Raw genomic sequence first — 15,615 nt, 5'->3', positions numbered from 1 at the left:
TTAATTAAAAATTACTCACGGTTGGTGAAGCAAAGCATCCATAATCCTGAAATGGTAAGTTTAGACAAATAATCCTTTTCTCCAGTTCCGTTGTACGATGGATTATTCATCTTCTCTTCGGTGTGCAACCACTGATTAGTAAACATGGCTATAATAACAACTAGGAGTGATACAGTGGCCGTCAGTGGTGTCAGCACCCATAAGCAAGATAAAGTGGCCTCCATGGGTCCAAGGGGGTTGGTAGCGTCGGCGTCCGAAGTGGACGGTCCCGCATTTCTAGGCAACGCCCTCTGCATTCTCTTCAGAGAAAATGTTGACTACCAGCTGTAACAAAAATAAATATATAAATAAATACACGTAACAAGAAAAGTTTGAAATAATTTCTAAGGAAAAAAATTGTTGTTCCTTTGTTCATATCAAAATGATATTTTTTTTACTATGTGTAATCTCAAACGATTCGTTCAGAAAAAAATCCGCCCTCTTTTTTTTCATGTGTACTTATTTTTCCATAAAGTCATAAAGTTATTAAATTATGGAGAACGGCTCGCATGCTGGTTTACTTAAATATTTATCCAGTAACACAGACTTATTAAAGTAACTACAATAGCTGATGAAAAAACTCTTTACTTTCAGGGAGTTGGCGAGATCACATAATAAATTTATAATGAAATATTAGAAGTTCAAGATATTATGTACGTAGCATTCTAAAAGCAAAAGACACGAAGTTACCAACTTTTATGGAGATTTGGAGAGACTGGTAATAGAATTTGTTTGTAACACGAAGTCTATGCAGCACTGTAAAACAATTTACAAGTTTTTAAATTAAAAATTGGTATGCAACAAAGTAAATTTCCCGTGATGGCCATATACACGAGAAGTAATATACAGAGTGTCCCAAAATTTGACCCACCTTTATTTTATGTTTTCCTATTTTCTATTTATAGTTAAACATAACAGTTAATTGTACATTGCATTTTTTTTATTAAAATGGTTCATAATTATATGTAAATTATTTTCTCATTGTGAAAAAAATATTAATAAAGCATTTAAACTAGTGTATCATCCAGAAATTTATTTACAGAATGGTACACTTTTCTTGTTGGTAGACATTTTGACCTCATTTTAAAACTGATTTCTTTCTAAACACTGGAGTGAGAATGACTTAGTTATATAAGGTCATTGCGAAATACATGCAAAAACAAATGGAGAATAGCTCACAATACGATTATGTCACTGTGTAAAATTCACGGTCTTAAGTGGTAGCAGTGCCTAGAAAAAATTAGGAGTATTAGAAATTAAATATAAATTATTATACGCGCCGCTGGTAATGCTACATAATTACTACATTGAATGGGACAGAGCGACTCGGATTAAGAACCAAAAAAATGACTTTATCAGGCACTTTTTTAATCGCAACCTGAAAAACACGAAAAGGGCCAGTCAGCATCGAGCAGTCGCTGAAATTTGTGTATGATGCAGCTTTCCAATCCAGAGTGTGGCGATATGGTAATTGGGACATTTGCATTAGCGGTACATCTCCAAGATTATGGTACCTTCAACCTGAAACTCACGATCGTGGCCGTAACCATCTGCACCTGGAGCATGCACTTCGACCCACAAACCAACCACAAAGATTGGTCGCTTTTTTGGTTATTATCGTAAGAATGCATAGGCATTGTTCTGACACTGACGTGAAACAATTTTTGTAATCCAGGTTCAGGTGGAATCGGTATTTTGGGTTACCTATTTTAAAAACATAAATGGGTCATGTTAGCTGAATAAGCCTGTATACTCTAACGATTGCAAACCATTTTTCCGCTTTTCATTTTATTCATTAATAGCTTACTCAGTCTTTCTCAGTCTCAAGTATTTTTCACTAGACTTGGAAGGTCATTTATGTATATTATAAATAACAGAGATGGAGATGGAGCCTTGAGTTACGCCTGTATTCAAGGTCTGCTTCTTTGAATTTTACGCACTGCATTTTCTCCGTTAGATAAGTTATTAGCAAATTGACATTATCAATGGGGAAATTGTAGTTGGATAATTTTTTAAGCAATATTTCTTGAGACATACATTCGAAAGACCTTGATAAATTAGAGAAATTTCTACTGATATTTTTTTTTAGACATTCTGTAATTTTTGTTATTAAACTTTAACACTGCGTCTGATGTGCTCAAATACCTCCTGGAATGAAAATTTTGGAATCCTAGCCAAACTGACTTTTGTTATTTTCACGTTCAAATCAACTATGTCGCGAATTAAATATTATTTTAATCTTCGATTAATTTAACAGAGGATTAAAATGTAGAATAAGTGCCCGTGATTGATTAAAACGTGCACGTTACCTAGCAAGGAACCTCAATTAAAAGTTAATCGCGAATTAATTTTAATTCGCTTTCAATAAACCGGGTCCTGGTTTATTTATTACATCTCGAGGTATGTTTCTTTGATACCAAATTTATTAGAGTTTATCTTAAGAGGAGTAGATCTTTTGCAATTTCTTTTGGAATTATCCTTAGGGTAAACTCCAAAAAACATGCCATCAAAGAAAACTTAAAAGAAACAACTTCGAAAATTATATACAGTATAGATTATGCCATGTCAAACAAATGAGAACAATGTACAATTTTAACCATCCTGGATAACAAAGTTTAAAGCTATTGGGTAGAATAAGTCCTCGCTATACCGCAAGACTCTGAACTTATCGAGTTAGCCCACAGACACATAAGAGAAGACCTAATTATTACCTTCCAAGCACTGACCAATCCGTTGTCTCCTATTCACCATTTATTTACTATTAACTCCATCCAAAGGACGCGCGGCCATCGATTTAAACTATTTAATGAGACTTTTGTTACAACATCCCGGCAGTACTGTTTTTCAACATTGGAATTCATTGTGTAATGAAACTGTAAACAGTTGATCCACGAATGTCTTCAAAATAAGTATGACTTGCAATTTGCGTAAACGGATTTGTTCTTCCACACTGAATAGTGCGGGCAGGCGTTGGTCGCTGCCCGATCGTTTTATACAATAATAATAATAATATTTTTTTCTATAAATCTAAGAAACTGTTGACCAAAAACATTTGCATCTGATATCGTTTTCTCAATTTTAAAGTTATCTAAGTTTGTAAAAATATATATTATTACATTGAACAGGTGTTTAAAATCGACGTGGGTAAACTCCAATTTACTCGACTAACTATACAGCGATTATGTACATAATAATTCCGAGTCGACTGGAAAGGTTTGACTAGACTTCTGCCATTGTCTGGACTACTCTAATTCCTCCCGACAGTGGTTCCCATTTAAACAGCCGCTCCGTCACCGCTTCTAGGCTTGTTCTCGAATACCCGTCCCGACATCCGCTTCTAGGCTCTTATCCGGCCGCCCTCGCCGACAATGAGTAATCAAAGCCGTACATACTAGAACGTATAGGCGTCGTACCGGCGCGGCGTATGGGTTTCGTTACACTGTCCCCTCCTTAGTTCTGATCGTCCCGATCAGAAACGTCGATGGCGCTGCTGTTGTACATCATGAGGCGACCTAAATGAACAGTCTTCATTTTCGTCTTCGGCCCTTGTCGAATCCTGTAAACGACATCGTTGATCCTCGTCACGACCGTATATGGACCTTCCCAGTCTAGTAATAACTTTGGGCGACGACCATTTCGTCTCTGGGGGTTATGAAGCCATACGAGATCTCCTGCCTAGAATCCTTCTGAGTTACCCTTAAGGTCGTAGAGTGTTTTCATTCTGTCAGCAGCTTCTCCTGTAAGCCATCGTCGCGATCTTTGATCTTATCCGTGTCCTTGTTCCTTTCTTCGATCACTGGACTACTTCTCCTGCACTTCTAAAAGGCGAACTGACGTTGTGTGGTTACATCGGCCCTCGCGCCTTAATCTTCGGTCGTTTGGCCACCGTTTGGCACTTCGTGCACCAGTTCTCAACGTCTTCTCCACAACAGACCCAATAAAATCTTTTCCTAACTTTAGAGAGTGTCCTGTTTACTCTAGAATGAGCACCAGAACCACCGTTGTGCATTTCTCGAAGTAGGGGTAAGGTGCCTAAAATGATCCCTCAGGGTGAAATGATCCCCATCGTTTTTGAGAACACAACTAACGCCATCTGTTTAATATGGGTAAAAATCGTTTCCACACATTGTTTTTCGCCATTGCTGGAAGTTCTGTGAGACTGGTAGTGTCCTAAGCGTTGTGTGAAAATAATTATTAAATGTGCTGTGTCTAATCTAATGTAAGGTGTTTTTCAAAGTTTGGTTACTTTTGTTCGGAAAGGTTTATTGTGATGGCTGTTTTTTATGTCGAGTTAGCCACAATTCGACGATAAGTTAACATTGTTTTGTCGCGATTTATAAAAATGTAAGGTTCAGTGTCAACTTGCAAACGTGATGTTGTTGTTTCAGCTAAAATGATCCCTTCTTCGTGAGCTAAAATGATCCCGGGATTATTTTGGCCACATGGAAATTTATTAGATATGTTAAATGGTGATGTGCTTTTTTCCATCTTTAGGTATTGTTAAATGGCTCCATACAAAAGAAAAACAACTCGTCAAAACTGGAATCAGGAATCGATGGTAGAGGCATTAGATGCTGTTTCGAAAGATATGCCCTTTAAAACAGCACATAAACAATTTGGGGTACCACTTATGTGTCTTAAAAGAAGAGCTAAAGGAAAAAATGTGTTTGCTTTAGGCGGGGAAAAATTTCTGGGTAGCAAACGTACTGTTTTTACCATGGAACAGGAACGCGAACTAGTGGAATACAACCACGACATAGAATCCAGAATGTATGGGCTAACGGCACGAGACGTTCTTTCTCTTGCCTATAAATTGGCTGTGAGAAATAACATAAAACACCCATTTTGTACTCAAACGGGTAAAGCAGGAATACACTGGTTAAAAGGATTTCGAAACAGGCATCCGGATATCAGTCTCCGGAGTCCGGAATCAACTTCGGCTGCTAGAGCCAGCGCGTTTAACAAACCCGTTGTTAATAAATTTTTCTCCCTTGTGAAAAGTGTTCGAGATTAACACATGTTCTCTCCACATCGCATCTTTAATGTTGATGAAACAAGCTTATGCACCGTACCTACAAAAAACAGTAAAGTGTTCGCTAAAAAAGGTCGTAAACAGGTGGCTAGAATTACATCAGCTGAAAGAGCCACAGCAGTTCTCTGCATGTCAGCGACTAGACACTTTATACCCCCAATGGTAATTTTCCGTAGAGTCCGAGTGAAACTTGAACTTATGGATGACACACCTCCATGCTCCATTTCGGCTTGTAATAAATCAGGTTGGATGAGTTTAGAAGTCTTCAAAGAATGGTTTGACCATTTTTTGAAGCATACTAAACCATCCGCAGAAGATCCAGCACTTCTGATATTAGATGGTCACCTCACCCACACAAAAAAATTTGGACGTCGTCGTCAAGGCAAGAGAAAGCCATGTAACGATTCTCTGTTTACCACCACATTGTACACATAAACTTCAACCGCTCGATGTTGGAGTTATGTATCCACTAAGTGTGTATCACAACCAAGCTTTAGAAAGATGGATGGATAACAATCCTGGCCGCGTGGTGACCGTTTTCCAGTTTGGTAAAATATTTGGAGAGTCATATCTGCAGGCTGCAGTTCCTCTCAACGCAATGAATGGGTTCTTAAAATGTGGAAGAGTCCCATATAATGCCCACATTTTTTCTAACATTGATTTTATTGCTGCTAAAACTACAGATCAGCCTGCGGAAACTGAGAGTTTAGAACAAGATATAAACTTTGCTAATGCTAATAGAGCAGAACCTATTGAAAATCGTATGAGGTCAGTATCGGATACTGGATCTGCAGCTGAAGTAGATAATGAAATCTGGGATTCCACCGCTTCTACTAACTCCGCGCCAGAAGAACCCTATAGGATAATTAAAGCAAATACCTCATTTTCAACTTCCAGTCCTTCTGTCTTCACACATGCCGGTCCCTCCGCTGTTAAACCACTACCAAAGATGACCGGAAACAGAACCAAATCTAAGAGAGCACGAGGTTGCACCGTAATATTAACCAGCACGCCGTATAAAAAGCAGTTGGAAGAAGAAAGAAAAAAGAAATTAGATCTAGAAGTAAACAAGGCGAAGGGTGGATACGGTGTTGTGTTTGTTTAAAATGGGGTCATGATGAGTGTGCTGGGATCGACAGTAATGATGCGGAGGAATTTACCTGCGATATCTGTCAGCAGAATCGCTTCGACGACGTGCGAAGAGATTTAAAGTTTTAAAACCCGTTTTGTTTCTTTATTATTATTATTATTATTATTATTTACTTTTAGTATTTTTATTTGTATGAGAATGCCATTTAATTTTACTTAAAAGACTGTTTTCCTTCAGACTTTGTTTGTTTTTAAGAAATATAAAGTTTAATTTTTGTTAATTTTTTAATAAAATTTATAAGTTACCATATTATTTAAAAACTGTCCTCACCTATTATCCATAAATTTACAATTATATAGGGGATCATTTTAAGCGCAGCTGGGGATCATTTTACCCACATGCGTTCCTACAATGATCCTTTGGTAGGGTGTTTTTAAAACATAAATTAAAATATAAACAATTATTCTTTTTAGTTTAAATTCAGCCAGTAGGTAGTTAAATAGTTAAATTTATAAGTCCTAGTGAAATTTTAGGGAAAGAATCAAGAACTACATTTTCTTGGGTCATTTTCCCTTAGGGGGATCATTTTAGGCACCTTTCCCCTACTTCCTTGGTTCTAATGGCCGGAACCACCAACTGCATAGTGACATGCCTTCCATCCGGGCTCTCCCAGGTTCGCTTAAGCAATCCGTTCTCGACGTGCAAGGAGCTCCATTCAGCCCATTATGCCTTGAAAGAAGGTGGCTCGTCTTATATTTCCAGCCAGGTCGTTCTATCCCATTTTCTTTGCATTTGAGGAGCGGTCCAATATCCTCGTCTTCTTGCTGGTCCTTTCTACATCGAGCTGTAGTCCATTTATCATCTTCTACGACTGCTTTCTTTCTGCGGTTGAACCGTGCTTTGGGCTGCTAAACCTCGTCGCAGTGTTTGCAGTTCTGATAAGCGATCAATCTTGTAGGTTTCGCTTCAATACAACTCTGATTCAGCTTGAACTGTTCATTTCCAAGACGTAGGACTTCCCTCACTGGATCAATTGTCAATCCATGGCAACTAATTAAATCCATTCCCAAAATGAAGTCATCTTCCATGCTAGCCACAAGTGTCCGATGTCTCATTCTCAGCTGACCAATACAGATTTCTACCGATGCTTCGCCCATGATTGACGTCGACTCTCCAGTTACAGTTTTCAATCTGATCGTTTCGGGTATATATAGATTCTACATTTTCAGCTCTCGCGAGTCCTTTACGTACAATTGATATCTCCGCGCCAGTATCGATGGTGATTGCTGCTGAATTTTATAAATCTTCCCCGGTATAGTTGAACCACTATTTCTGGTGAAACTTCTTACCAACCCATTCCCCAGAGTACTGGCTCCTTTTATATTTCGGTGAGATCAAGCACGACAATCACGTTTGAGATGTCCCTGGTGTCCACATCTATAGCAATCCACGCTTTGCTTACGAGACACATCATTTTCCCGTCTTCGAAAAAATTCATCTATTTGCTGTAACAGTTTTTCTAGCAGCTTCTCTATCTTGTTATTTTCTTCTTTACATGTTTCTGCTCTGCTGACTTTGTAGCACGTTCTTGAAAAACTGTCCGTCGCCTCCACTTCCAGCGCACATGATGATATCTGATATCTTGATAGTTGTAAGACCTTCTTAACTTCAACGTCGCGAATGCTATTTACGAAGATTTCTGTCGCAAGCCTCTCTTGAATAGTCGGTGGTGCTTTAGAGTATGCTAAACGTACCATTTTTTTGACATCTGCTGCACATTCTTGTAGAGATTCTCCAACTTTCTGAGTTCTTGTCTTTAATTGGGCGACAAAAACTTGATTTAGAAGTTTATCCCAAAATCGTAGTTCTAGAGCACTAGTTAAGGCACTATATTTGCTTATATCTTCGTCAGACCGGGTTTGAAGTATCTCTAGCGCTGTACCTCGCAAAGCTATTACTAAGGCTGTAGCCTTCTGTTCTTCTTCCCAAAGATTCGCTATCGCTGCTGCCTCAAACTGCTTCTTATACGATGACCACGATCTCTGGACATTATAGACAGATAGTTGAATTGTTCTGGAAGCCGATGTCACGTAACATGAACCAGTGGTAGATGCATTTTTTATTATCTTGTCAAATTTTTTCTTTTCTTTTCTATTCTATCTTATACAATTTTAATTCGATCTTCCATACGTTCCTTCATTGTTTTCTCGACTTCTTTTACTTTTTCTTCCATTCGAACCACATTTCGTCCCACACTTTTTTCCATTCATGCCCTTATTTTCTCGTCCATTTCCTAGTTTCTTGTGTCCAGTTTTCCCATTCTTGCGCCCATTTTCTCGTCCATTTTTTCCATTTTTGCGTCCATCTTCTCGTCCATTTCCTTGATTCTTGCATCCATTTTTCCGTCAATTTTCTTGTTTCTTGCATTTCTTCGTTCATTTTCGCAAGCATAGCCGCCATTTGTTTTAGTTAAAAATATTTAACATAGTACTTTAAGTTTTGACGTCTAGTAGTTTTGAATATGTTTTATTGTCAGAGACTAAATTAACTGATATTATTTTACTTTATGGAGAATGCAGAAAAACGCTTCCTTGGCAGCTCGGATTTGAGTAGAAAGCTGTCCTGATAGAAGATTATTAAATAGGATTTTCAAAAGAGTGGAAACTTGTTTGAGAGAAAATTTGACTTTTTAAAAAACTCGTAGAACTAGCCGTTTTGGAATTTGTGGATCCTTATGTGAATCAGAGAACAATTGACGGGCTCCGAAGAAAAGTAGTACAGGCGACATTTTTATAAAAAAAAGTGTTGAAATACTACCGAAAGAGCAAGAAAAACACGATCAAAAGCAATAATGGATTTTTGAAAGCTTGATTTTGCTCTTGGCATTTTCAAATTGACGCTAATCTGACAAGACGAAAATTCTCTCAATTACAAATCTCCAAAAATCCAGGGCTCTCGGTAACATGACATTAGGCCCTATTCTGCATCAAAATGTGTTAAAATTTAAAGGTTGTGAAAAATGAACAGCCAATCAGATTTACTAATTTAACTCATTACTATGGATATTTGGAACTTCTTTCCCTTTAAAGTTAACAAATTCAGAATTGCATTTTATGTCTGTTATTTAAGGCAAAAAAGTGAGAAGAAAACGTGTTGCCATTTTTTGATTAAAAATTATTATTTACAAAAAAAGCACGAAAAATGGTTTAAGTGCACTTATTTCAGTTTACTTTGCTTAGTTATAGTTATATTATATAGTCCGTGAGTATAATAATTACTGGTTTGTCATTTGTCAAAATTCATAAATCTATCTTACTGCTAAGCACACTCCAACCTTCTGGGAATGCAGAGGTGTCTCAAGAAGAGTACATATGTTGATTTTCAGTACTCTAAAACTGTAAAATTTTACGTTAAACTCTTTAGATAAAAAGATAGAACAAAACAACAACTTGATTGCGAAATAATAATGACAAAAAAGAACGGTGAACTGCAGTGACGGCTCGTCAGGGACGGCAGGGTCGGCCAGGCCGTACCAAATAATTTGAGAAATAAGAAAACATTTTTTTTTTGAAAATCCAAATTTTTTATTAGCATTTTTGAAAGACTGATATTATAATTTTTAAAAATTAAAAAATTAATAAACATAAATAAATAAAAATAATTACTATTAATTTCTAATAATGAAGACACAATTTAATGTTTTAAATTCATCCCGGAGAGAAGAAGCTATTTTACTATGTCAAATGCCTATTTAGACACGGGCCCGGCCGGCCGATGCCTTGAAAAATTACCAACAGTACTCTACGAGCTACGGCTTATGCTTTCCGATCGGTATATGGCTGCGTTAACTTACAATTCTGGCGTAGATTGAAACACACAACATCGGCCGATAGCGCTCTGGCCGATTTTGCCGCAGACGCAGACGACACCGTGGATGCGGCGCGCTCGTTTCTACTTATCACTCTTTTGTTTTATTCATTTCCATATTTACAGTTTTTCATTATCCTTAATTAATACCTTAATGTAAATACAGAATTGCGAATTATAAATTATTAAAAACTGATTAAAGAATTATGCATGTCAAGCATAAAGTTTCAAAATTTAAGAAAGTCGTTAATTTAGTTGGGTAAAATTGGATGATTCAAACAATACTGCAATCTTTTTATCAATCAGTTGATCACATTTATCTTAATTCCTAACTGTAGAGTGTTAAAATTGTATTCATCTCCTGTAATAAAAAATATTTTACATAAAATAGTCCGCGAATTCCCGTATAGTTTCCACCCGCGGTCGGCCGGCCGGCTCGGTTGTAGGAATCCAACGTACTTGGACGATTAGTAAACCGAAGATGAACGAACGATGAATATTTTTGACCAGTGTTGGTTGCACGTTGCACGAAGCGCTTTATTGAATTGGTAAATAATTAAATATATTTATGTTAATTTGTATAAAAACTCACGATGGACACATTTCGCAATATAGTTGACATGAATGGCGACTTGGTTAATGATTTATTTATTAATACATAAATTTAAAGAATTAACTTACGACCATAAAGTTTTTGTGAAGCAACGTTAATGATCAATTTGATTCAAACGAAGCCTGGTCATAATCGAGCATTTTCTAAAACACTCTACTGTAAATATCCTTCGTTAGCTGGCAGCGAAGCACGTAACAAATTATTTTGCTGGTATTGTTTATTATTTTCAGAATCCAAGAACCCTTATAATTCTAGTGGTTATGATAATTTAAAAGAAGTTCATCGTGCACTGGCCAAACGCAAAATTTCTACGGAGCATATTCATTTGACTCTAAAATTGAAATTGTTCGGAAAACACAATATCGCGAATTCGTTGGATAATGCCAGACACGAATACATATATAAATAAATACAATGAAACTGTTCGAGAAAACAGAATTATGGTAAAACATTTAATAAATATGATTATTTTTCTATCAACACAAGAAATGGCATTTCGAGGTAACGATGGAACAAGTAGTTCGGATAATCAAGTCAAGTTTAAGGAGTTAGCAAAATTTTTAAAAAGAATTCGAAATGAAGATCATTATTTTCAAAGATATATTCTGATGTTGAAGAGATTGCTACTTTAAGATTGCTGATATAGCTCCTCCATCTGCGAACCGGCGTAAAACTGATTTAACGAATGACAATGACATTTTATTAACTAAAAAACGTTTACTAATTAGAGTTATCCTCATGTTTGGCCGACCCACGTTTTTTTGGCACGAGCCGTCACTGGTGAACTGTCACTTAATTAACGAAAGACGTAATAACTAAATCTCTAAAAGAATTACTAAGAAGTGGCAAATCGGTACAATGTATTTTTTCAAGTAGTGGAGGTAATATTAATACTGATGAAAGTTTCGTATTATTTTTTTTCTGTTATCACGATAAATAATCAAAGAAAATTATTCTAAATGTAACGTTTTCCTTCAAAAATTCCGCAGCAACATGTACACTTTTTGTTGACGTTTCTTTACTGTGGTTAGTACATGGCGATTTATCTTGGGTATGTATATTCTACATCATGTTTACGCTGAAAATGTTTCTTGCGTGCTGACACGGAACGCACAATATTAAACTCAAACGAATGTATTTACAGAAAGCGATAAAAGAATTGTCACGTCCATGTTTCTATACTTGATGCCGCTATCTCCTGTAATAATATTGTTCCCTTCTTTCCTCGAAGGGCACTTGATAGGATTTCAGGGATTTAGCCCTGGAGCTTGCCCTACTAAACTACCAACTAGTTTATCTGACGCTTTAAAAGCGATTCATTTGTTTTGGTAGAGTCTCCTCCAGATAAAATACTTTGTTGACAACGATGCCGACTGCTGTGAGAGTATCGTTTTGGAACCTACCATCAGCACACAAAAAAAATGTGGAAAAAGACAGTGCACGAATAATCTTGAGAGCGTGATGATGCATCACTAACGACTCTAAAAAAGTGTGTAAAAAAAAAGGAATACGAAAGACATGCCGCAAAATTGATGTACCTACGAAGATATTTTTAAAGTAAACACGATCATTTACATGCTGTTATAAAATGATAAAGTGCGCAGTATAATGGAGATTCCGCGGAGCGTACAAGGATTAAAAATTTTCAATTTTTTGCATGTTTGCCCTGATGTTAACAGTCATATTCGGAGAAGATTTTACGGGGAATTTGTTGTTAGCATGTTTTTTTACAAATGAATGTGAAGTTTATGGCAATATGAGATGGCTTCTGGATTATTTGTAATTTAATCTACGAATGTGAAATTAAATGGCTGCCCGAAACGGAGATCTCAACTTAAATTTAACTTAATATTATTTTGATAACTGAGCTTGATACAGACATCGTTTGAAAATGTGATTCGTTTGCGTGTAAAAATACGAACCTGGAAAATTGTTTTGATGCAACTTTTCGCTCGAGCTACCTATTTAGGTTTTTATTGAGATTGCTTACAGTAATATTTAGTTGTTATGGACAGTGAATTGTACAAAGTGCACTAGTGTGATAAGAAACATGTCTCCGGGGTGAAGCAGCTTGAAAGAACAGCTATAAACGAAAAAATGTAGTCGTTTTAAAGCACTACGTGTAGTAAATGAACACATTACTATAAGACAGGAGGATTATTCGCTATGGAATAGATTGAAATTCTGAAGTTGATTTATAAAATAAGTATTAGTCTAGTACTCTGGGAAATGTTACTTGAAAATTTCCGCAAGAAAACTTATTAACAGACCCGAAACTTTTAGCACGTACCTAATTTCCAGCATTACAAAAAACACATTGTATATTTTATTTTGTATATAAAGTAATGGATGTGATTATTGCATCCTGACCATTCTTCTATTTTTCGTTCCGTATCCAGCATTTGTTTTTTCAAGAATGTGTGAACTTTAGCATATTTACCAATGTCAATATTTTCTTTAACCGCCGATGTAGGTTTAAGCATTAAATATGCAAACCGTAACGAACAGGATTTCCAGTTTGATGCTTTTGATGAAAAGTATGCCAAAAATACGTGTTCTGTTAAATTCTTGGTCTTACACCAATTTATAAATATGTATTCGTGTTATTGATTGTATTTTTCATAGTTCGTGCAACAATAAATTTTGAGTTTCTTTGAGTTTTAGAAGCGTGTTGCAGATCTCTTAAGATTTAGTAGTAGAAAAAGTATAATTGAGTTAAACATAAAGAGTAAACAAACATTTGATCAGCACAGCAAACGCCTAACTTGACATATAACAATAAATCCTTGATAATATTTATACTGTGGTGTCCCAGTTTGAATTAAAATTTCGCTCCGAGAGAGAAAAAAAAAACAATACCCCGAAACTGTATTTGAATCATTTGAATTCGAAAGGTAAATTAAGTTTAATCGTTCAAACTTAGGTATCCATGCGTAGCGATCTTCAGTAGGGTAGACCGTCTAGCTAGAAAATTAGTGTATGTCCGTCTTTTAAGTTGGTAGTTGGCTAGGGGTTGGTAGACTTGTTTTAGTTTTAATGCATTATTTGTTGTTTATTTGCTGCGTAAGTGACCACGGCGACATAGTTTTCTCCCAATACGCGTAGTTAATTATTAATGGTTTTCTAATCTGAAATGTGATGTCAGCGCGTGGTGTCAATTTTTGTTTATTGTTTGTAAAGTTACAGTCAATGTTAAAGATTTTCAACTGTTTCTGGATCTAGTATGATTTAACAGTCATGAAATTGTGCATACACATAAACCACGTGTTAGGAAATTCACTTATTCAGGCTGCACTCTTTTGTTTTTCAAGTTTTCGAGATTGCTAATAGTTTATTTTGGGACAGAAGACCTTGAAAAGTTGCGTTTAAATTCATATCCTCGTGGATTTGAAAAACGGAAGATCTTTAATATTTTCTTAAACGTTAAATAGTTTGTTTTAGGTCTAATTAAGGTATTCTCTTGCGGCTTGAATTTGAACATTTATTCTCGAAGTACCTCGAGCGTTTTCCGAAATCGCTTTCTCGAAGTACAGGTAGATTATTAAGCTATAAATAAAGAAATATATTTCAAACGAGATTTGTTTTAAAAAAAGTGTATGATCACCTTGTTAATAGGGACAATTATATCGATCTGGATGTGTACTGTATAATACTGGTAACAAGAGCACTGTGCTTCTACAATTTTAGGAAAATGAGATATGTTTTTGATTTAATCAATAAAATAAATAAACTCAGTGTTTGACGAAAATACATATTTTGCATACTCAAATTGAGATTTGCTATGCAAAATTTCGACATCATGTCATCCAATGTTTGGAAGACATGAGAAAGTAAATTATCGTTATGGATTTGTCATACCCATACCTAAAACCTTAAAACGTGTTTACCACATTTTGGTAGGGAACCATAGATAAATTTTTACCAATTAAATGAGTTCCAAAAGTATAGGTGTAAAGCTTCTCCATAATCTGTCTAGTGTTTCAAAAATTACATATTCAATAAAATTGCAGATATACGGAAACAGGGGACCTATTTTTTCATATTATAGAAGCTATGAAACGCTGAAAAAAACATTAAATTAACCACTCGACTAATGAACTCGGGAATATTTTTTTTTGTTAACTTGTTATTTTTTGTTCTGTTCCACTTCGGTAATGTACGTACACACAGAGAAATTTTTTATTAGACGTTTATTAACAAACTTTTCTGTTTTCATGAGGACAACAGAGTTAATACAATCACATTCGGAATTCGTATATAGAGATAAAAATATGTTCGTTCTGTGTATGGGTATTCTCAACTCAATATTCTCTCCATTAAATATTTATCTCATCTCAGAAGTATCCCAAACAGTTATCTTTGGATTCATCAATGTCAGCATCAGTACTTAATTCTTCCCTTAAACTATCGGGGTTTCTGTCTATACTTAAGAATTATGGCTGTAAGTTACAAATATTATTCTTACGTTTCTGTTGTTATCGTTATCACCTTGATATACATAGTTTCGTTATTAATGGCTAAATTAATTTTACATTTTACGTTATTTACTTAATTAATCTTCAGCGTCTGGTAACGAATTTGACTGTTCTGCGTCGAATTAAAACAATAAAATCTCCTTAAACGCCCTTCAAAATTATTACATCCCCTGTAATCGTGAAATTACCCACGTAATTACCTCGAAATTGTAATTTTCGAAACCGGCGACAAAGTTTAGAGAACCTTTGCTTTTGTAGTTATTCGGATTTTATTGTAACTGCGCTTGAATTGCTTCGTGATCAACGAAAGATTTCCTGGATTATTAAGATTTCATATAATTTCTTTGGTATAATTGGTATTACTTCCGTTGCTTTATACCTTTCCGATACTATTATCATTTGTATTCTGTTGCTCGCGGCACTGTCAAATTGAACGTCTCTTGAGAATTATCTACCTTCGCGCCTTGAGTATTCGGATGCTGAATGCAAGTTTGTTGCA

General features: G+C 35.8%; 1 protein-coding gene across 2 annotated transcripts in view; it reads right to left on the bottom strand.

The window, feature by feature from the left end:
• Window positions 1-15,615, bottom strand: part of Stg1 (stargazin-like protein) — an 810,143-nt gene that overhangs the window by 587,717 nt on the left and 206,811 nt on the right. For both annotated transcript variants that reach the window (XM_064048543.1, XM_064048544.1), the window contains one exon: window positions 20-324. In XM_064048543.1, coding sequence (XP_063904613.1) covers window positions 20-296 — 277 coding nt within the window. In that variant the 5' untranslated portion in view covers window positions 297-324. The remainder of the gene's footprint in view (window positions 1-19; window positions 325-15,615) is intronic.

Source organism: Zophobas morio, unplaced genomic scaffold (assembly GCF_036711695.1).
Source record: "Zophobas morio isolate AGI-343-1 ecotype UQ-CSIRO unplaced genomic scaffold, CSIRO_AGI_Zmor_V1 ptg000006l, whole genome shotgun sequence".
NCBI classification, from domain to species: Eukaryota; Metazoa; Arthropoda; class Insecta; order Coleoptera; family Tenebrionidae; genus Zophobas; species Zophobas morio.
Note: the sequence above shows the minus strand (reverse complement) of the source record. Positions and strands in the feature narration are given on the sequence as shown.